General features: G+C 45.8%; 1 protein-coding gene across 1 annotated transcript in view; it reads right to left on the bottom strand.

Annotated features, from left to right (window-relative positions):
- Positions 1–1,898: 1,898 nt before the first annotated feature.
- The window catches only part of ABHD16A (abhydrolase domain containing 16A, phospholipase), a 307,026-nt gene continuing 302,863 nt past the window's right edge, over positions 1,899–6,061 (bottom strand). The window contains exon 20 of the mRNA XM_069635119.1: positions 1,899–4,842. Coding sequence (XP_069491220.1) covers positions 4,759–4,842 — 84 coding nt within the window. The 3' untranslated portion in view covers positions 1,899–4,758. The remainder of the gene's footprint in view (positions 4,843–6,061) is intronic.

Here is a 6,061-nt window from a genome sequence, read left to right as displayed (position 1 = left end):
CCCAGAGTTTCCTGCGTGAGCACCCACGTGGTGCTGGACTCCTCTGTTGCTGGTTTCCCCTCTTTCTTTCACAATAGTTTTTTTAAACATTTCAAAAGGTCAACTTTGCCATTGGCTACTTTTCATTCAACACAGTTCGGTTTCTCATTACCTCTCCCCTCGACTCACCGGCTGTGATGAACTGCTTGGCTTTCTTTCTCTTTGGATTCAAGGTTGGTACCACAGAGGCAAGCATCTCTCCTGGGTTTGGTAATCAGCAGAGGGTGGTCTTGTGTACCGTTGACATCTGCTGCAACATATGCTGGCTATTGTTCACGGCCTTACGATTCTTCTGCAGAGGTTTCACGGGCCTTGGTCGGAAAAGGCAAGGTCGCTCTCCTTGTCACCCTCTCGCTATGTGCTGTCTTTCTTCTCCTCTTGAACTGCTGTGCTGAGTTAGCTCTCACATCATGCAGTCTGGCTTGCTCACCCTGTGCCATCGTGCTCAACCTTTTATCCCTGTGGCGAAGGGAAAGGGCCATCGGTGTGTGTGAATCTGGTCAATTGCCGGATTTTGCCTGACCCTTGTATAGGGACATGTCAGGTAAACAGCTCTGGTGTTAGTCCGTTGTCTTTCGTGTTGTGTGAAAGTGTTGCATGTTGTAAAAGGTGGGGCAGTGTTTTGGAATATCCTACGTGGTAGGATGGGGGGGAAAGGTGTTGAAAGAAGGGGGATACCGCATCTCACCCATTGGTGTACCACTCCCCAAGGACCCCCCCCATCCAGGTGATCCTATCTCAAGGGTCCACCCCCTCAGTAGTTATGGTGAAGAGTTGGTTTTATTTGGGGGGGCGTTCCTGGAGCTGTGGTGGGCCTCCTCCTTTCTTTATCTCATCAGGAAATGGGAAACTTGAGTTTGGAAGATAGTTTGGCAAGTCTGCCGGTTTGCACTAGTTTCAGGTCACTGGGGGTGTGTTGCATGGGGGCAGTTGTGGGTCTCCAGAATGATTCCCAACTAATAGTTAAGTCAACCTGGTAATCATAAAATGGTTGACAGGGTGGAATGGTGAAGGTGGTCAGCATGTCAGCCTGATCAGACTAGTTTATGATTGGGGTGGGGGTGAGGAAGGTGGATTAACTGAAAAGGGAGGTGGGGCAGATAGCAGGAAGATGGGAAAACACTGGACTGAGGTGGGGTGTGAAAAGATGAAATAAGATGGGGGATTCAGTGGAGGTCGGGGTGAGGGGATAAGGGCAGGAAAGGGCAGCTAAGCTAAGGGGTCTGGGGGTGGGAACAGTAGCACAGGCAGCTTTTGGTGCCAGGGAGTTGCTGGGGCGGATATTGGGGCGCCGCAGGATGTGCACTGGGCACCAGGGGGGCGCAATCCCACCACCTGCTCTCCCCCTGGCTCTGCCACTGGGTGGGAACACCTCTAAAAAGAGAGAAGAGGGCGATGAACAAATAGTCCACGGCCAACACCGATGGTGGGACTAAACCTCTACTGTACAGGAACCAAACTAAAGTTGATAACTCACACTCTGGGAGAGCAACGCAGCAGTCATGGGGAGGCTAGGAATAATATGCAATTGTTGATGCAGGTTAGAAATACAGAAACCCATCTGCGGGGACTCCGAAGTACACACATTCACTAACGTGCCCACAAAATAATATGCATGGGAAATGCAAGGTAGATGCCACAGAATCAACTGCTAATTTCATGTCAATCAACTTATTTTGACGGCCACAAAGTGACAAGCAAGAGCACCTTCAATATTATTTGACAACAGTAGGGATCTTAAAACGATGATAATGGGAAGTTGATCCATTCAAGATGATCAATAGACAAAAGCAACAGGTCTGCGTTTACTAATCTAAAACCACTGAAATGTTATGGACAGCACAGGAAAAAGACAAGAGTGTTTGAAATGTTTTATTTTCAGCTGAAATGACTTGGATTAGACAACAGTGCAAGATGTTGAGAAACTGGAAAGTTGACATTCGTACAAGAGCTCCTTTCTCCTTGGATACGCAATCTGAAATTGAAGGAGTGCTGCTTTCCTGTGTCCAAATTGCTGTTTGATATTCACAATGCTTTATGCCATGGAGCTCATTTGCACCGGACAATGGTCTTCAAAGTCAGGGCCTGGTGGGGTAGCTCTGGGTAGTTACCGGGATCTCTGAAGGGCTAGACAAACACTGGCTATTAGGGGACCTAGTCAGATCCTTTCTTTTGGGAGGGTTTTTCCTTGGGTCGTCAGTCTTCCATCCCTCAACCATGTCCCGAATTTCTACATATTTTACACTTTACTGGAAAGACAGCTGCCTAAGCTGAGATGGCGGCACCCCCTTTTTCCAAGACCAGACAACGGCAGTGGCCCAATACCCACCCCTCCAGATTACCCCCCCCGCCCCATACAAAAGATGCATGTAATTTGCTGCAGTGGAAACAATGCCTGTCCAGTGGATATTCTGCTGTTTTCCTTGAATCCTTGTTTGATCAAAGGGGCCACCGTTAGAGACTTGCGAACATGCTAACATTATACACAGGCTGCTCTGGTAGTTCCCACAGAAAACAATGGTGTATGATTCAAGTGGGATGCTCTATGCAGCTTCTCGTCAATACTGCCAACTAGGAGCATGAGAATACGTGGGTCTGCAGCCCATACAGAATAGAACAGTCCCCCTCTACATCATATATCAAAGGACTGCGCAAATGTGGAGCAAGTCCTCAGATCTTAAGGCTTAACATGACCGTCAATCAATGATCCAGCACTGTAACAAAAAGGCATGTGGAGCAGATCGCCAGAAGTAGAAATGGAGGCTCACATTGAAGTCTTGCCATTCTTCAAAGCAGAAGCAATCATTGGGAAATCAACGGAGGCCCCTAAACTACTGACTACTTTCGCCAAACTGAACAACGCAACTGGTCATTTCCCACTCAGTAAAGACCGCCTTCTGCTGGACTAGACCTCCAACAGTGGATCTGAATGGCCAATGTCTGAGAACCCACTGGCAACGCATGCAAGAAATACAAGGAGGGTGAGACAAACAAAACAATCCAACAGGGATGAACCTAGGAATGGACTTTGAAGCATGAAAAATACGCATGGGGAATTTGTTTTTGAATTTTAAAAAAAGTGCTCCGGCTCCAGATAGGAGGCAAGGAATTATTTAAAGCTCATTAATGTGGGAAGCAACTCTTGTGGGAGATTAGTTTCTTTTGAAAGAAATCCATAATGCCATCCATATTCGAGACAAGTAACCCAACATATTAGAAAAAACATTTTAAAAAACAATACCAGGAGTATCTAACATGTCCTATTCTGCCCTTCCAGGGGCGGGACAAACGTGACCTCAGAACATGTAAAGGTTTATTGTGACCCTCCAAAAGTTGGGGAGAGGATTCAAGAGATGGGACTGCTTTTTCTGAAAAGAAAACAGTAACGTGGTACTCACTACATATACCGCAAGCTGGTGCCCCTCAAACATGTGCTGTATCTGCTCACTGACAACATGCTCCTTAATAACATTGCTTCCACTCCACATTGGCCCCTCTCCTCCAGAGGCCACCTTTTGCTCTCACTCCATATACCTCCCTTTTGCTACAACTGCACAAGTGCAGTGATGTTAGATGCCCGCATGTGAAGGGTGACTCTGCTGGTTATCCTTTGTACACCAGATATTCCAAACTCTGCTAAAACACCTGATCTCTCAAAGATTATATTCAAAGCAGCCTCATTAAAACCGAGATCAGAGGCAGCGACATTGGGAACTGATGCTCATAAAAGGACTTTGAAGACTATCTTCCTTGGAAGACAGTGGAGGTCACCAACCCTGTTTCCATGGCAGACCGCATCTCCTCAAGGCACCCCTACAGGTGCACTTCTTACATTGAGGTCACAGTTACCAGACCTAGGACCATCCAATATCCAAATGACAAGGCTGGAGTCAATTGCCCTATGAGGCACTGTGGGTAGGGACAAGGAACAGCCGACTCCCTAGACACCAGGCCTAGGTTTCACAGGCTATGCTTTGGATTCTAGACATGCTGCATTCATAAATCATTCACAGACTTCATTTCTAGCGCGCAACCTCCTTACTGTGTAACCATCTCAATGACAAACTGAGATTTACGTGCACAGGTGTCACCTGATTTAAAGTTTGTGTAAAAAAACAAAAAAAAAAACTGCAGTTGCTACAGCAGAAAGTTCTCAAAAGTACCTACAAGTCTTGGTGCAGTGTTCATAAGACTGAAAATTGTTGCCAGAAAGGGTATATATCATACTGCAAGACACACCACTGCCCTTCAGGAAAGTTAGGATCAATCAGGCAGGGACGCATTCAGTTTGATCTGTGGAATGTCACTTGATACAGTCTACAATGACGTGGAAGATTCCTTCAGACCACATTCCAACCTTCTTTGGCCCGAAGGTATGTTGGCCAACTACCTTCGCGCAAACAAAAACAGAGAGGGTGCAAGAACGAGGCCAAATTGTAGGCAGTATGTGCCATTTCCAACAACAAGACAGCAACAGGTTATGAATTCTTAATGGATATTTGTAAGACCTTCTACAAGCAGCTTTTAAATTAAAACCACTAGCCCTCTTCACAAACAAGTTCATCCCCCTCCCCCCCTAACCATCCCTGGACAGTTCATGATACAGAAGCCACACCATCGCCATGTCAACACATTCTGTGACGCTGGAAAGATCGCTTGGCTCCCACAGACTGTCTTCAAGTGCTAGGATATTGTTCTCTCTCCATCTACCAGAGCCTGCTACAAACTCCAGGGCATCTGGAACTCAAGAGGAGGCAGCGGAGTGCAGTGAGTGGCATCAAAGTTCTTCAGGTGCTTCCGAGCCTGTGTGGGGATCACATTAATGGGGAACATTTCAGAACAATTGAAAGATGCAAAACTGTACAGGAACATACAAGTATGTTTGAGGTCAAGAGGCATTGGAAAAGCTAAATACGAAGCCAACTCCTCGAAACACTGAGTGCTAAAGGCTATGAACGGGAAGGGGTGTGCAGACCTCTGTATGGTAAAAGAAAATGTTGCTTACTTTTAATCCCATTTCTCCATCCTGTGTGTTAGGCAGTTTTTATAGCACCCTCTGTTGGGCATGCTACCGCCACTACCAACTCTAGGTGGAAGGCTAACACACCAGAGAAGAAAGGAAAACCAAACCTCTCTGTGTAAGTAACATGGTTAAAGCGAGCGACAAGGCTTAACTCTCAGGCATGGGAAGTACATGAATTGAGAGGTACAATTAATCCACATACAACGCCAGAAAATATACTACTCTGGTATACTGAAAAATATACCCTTTAGAAAAGTAACATAAAAACTATCTGTTCAAATAAGTACTTGGGTATTAATACACAGTATTAAAAATATACCAGCATATTATAAAAAAGGAATGCCCATACAAGGACTCTCCAAACCCCAATGTCAATATGTGGGCCCTCTACAAGAGACGAGCATCCAACAGACAATAGGGGCTTGAAGAGAACCAGAGAACCCTAAAACCCAACAAGCAGGTAAGTACCCATCGGCCTGCACAATAATGTCCAGTGACCTATGGACAGAGCTTAGCCCTGGTTTATGTGGAAGGTCCAGTGCTTGATGGCCAGCACCTAACACATATTAGGGTATGCCTATAACAACATCAATCCTCAAACATGAAGACTCACAGGCCGTTATATGTATTAATGCACAGCCACATATGATAATATAGCTTTCGCGCCATGGCTGCAGGCTGTTAAACACCATGTCCACCCAACCAGCAGGGCGTGAAAGCCATTTGCACCCCGGGAGGTATATTTTTTTATTCTGACAGGAGATGAGCTCAGCGCAAGCACATCTCCTGTCGCAATGAAAAAAAAAAGGCAAAACAAATTGCCCACCGCCATAAAAATAGAAAAGGGACTAAGTGCATTTTTGAATGACAGTGGCCATGTAAAACATGTAAAAAGAAATGGGCACCGTCATGTGAAAAAAGGGACCTAGTCCCTTTTTTTATTAAATTGGCGGCTCCCATTTTTGTTTCAAATATTTTTTCTCCAACCGCAGCATGCAG

This window comes from Ambystoma mexicanum, chromosome 13 (assembly GCF_040938575.1).
Source record: "Ambystoma mexicanum isolate Mex_15411 chromosome 13, UKY_AmexF1_1, whole genome shotgun sequence".
NCBI classification, from domain to species: domain Eukaryota; kingdom Metazoa; phylum Chordata; class Amphibia; order Caudata; family Ambystomatidae; genus Ambystoma; species Ambystoma mexicanum.
This window is presented reverse-complemented; position numbering and strand designations above follow the sequence as displayed.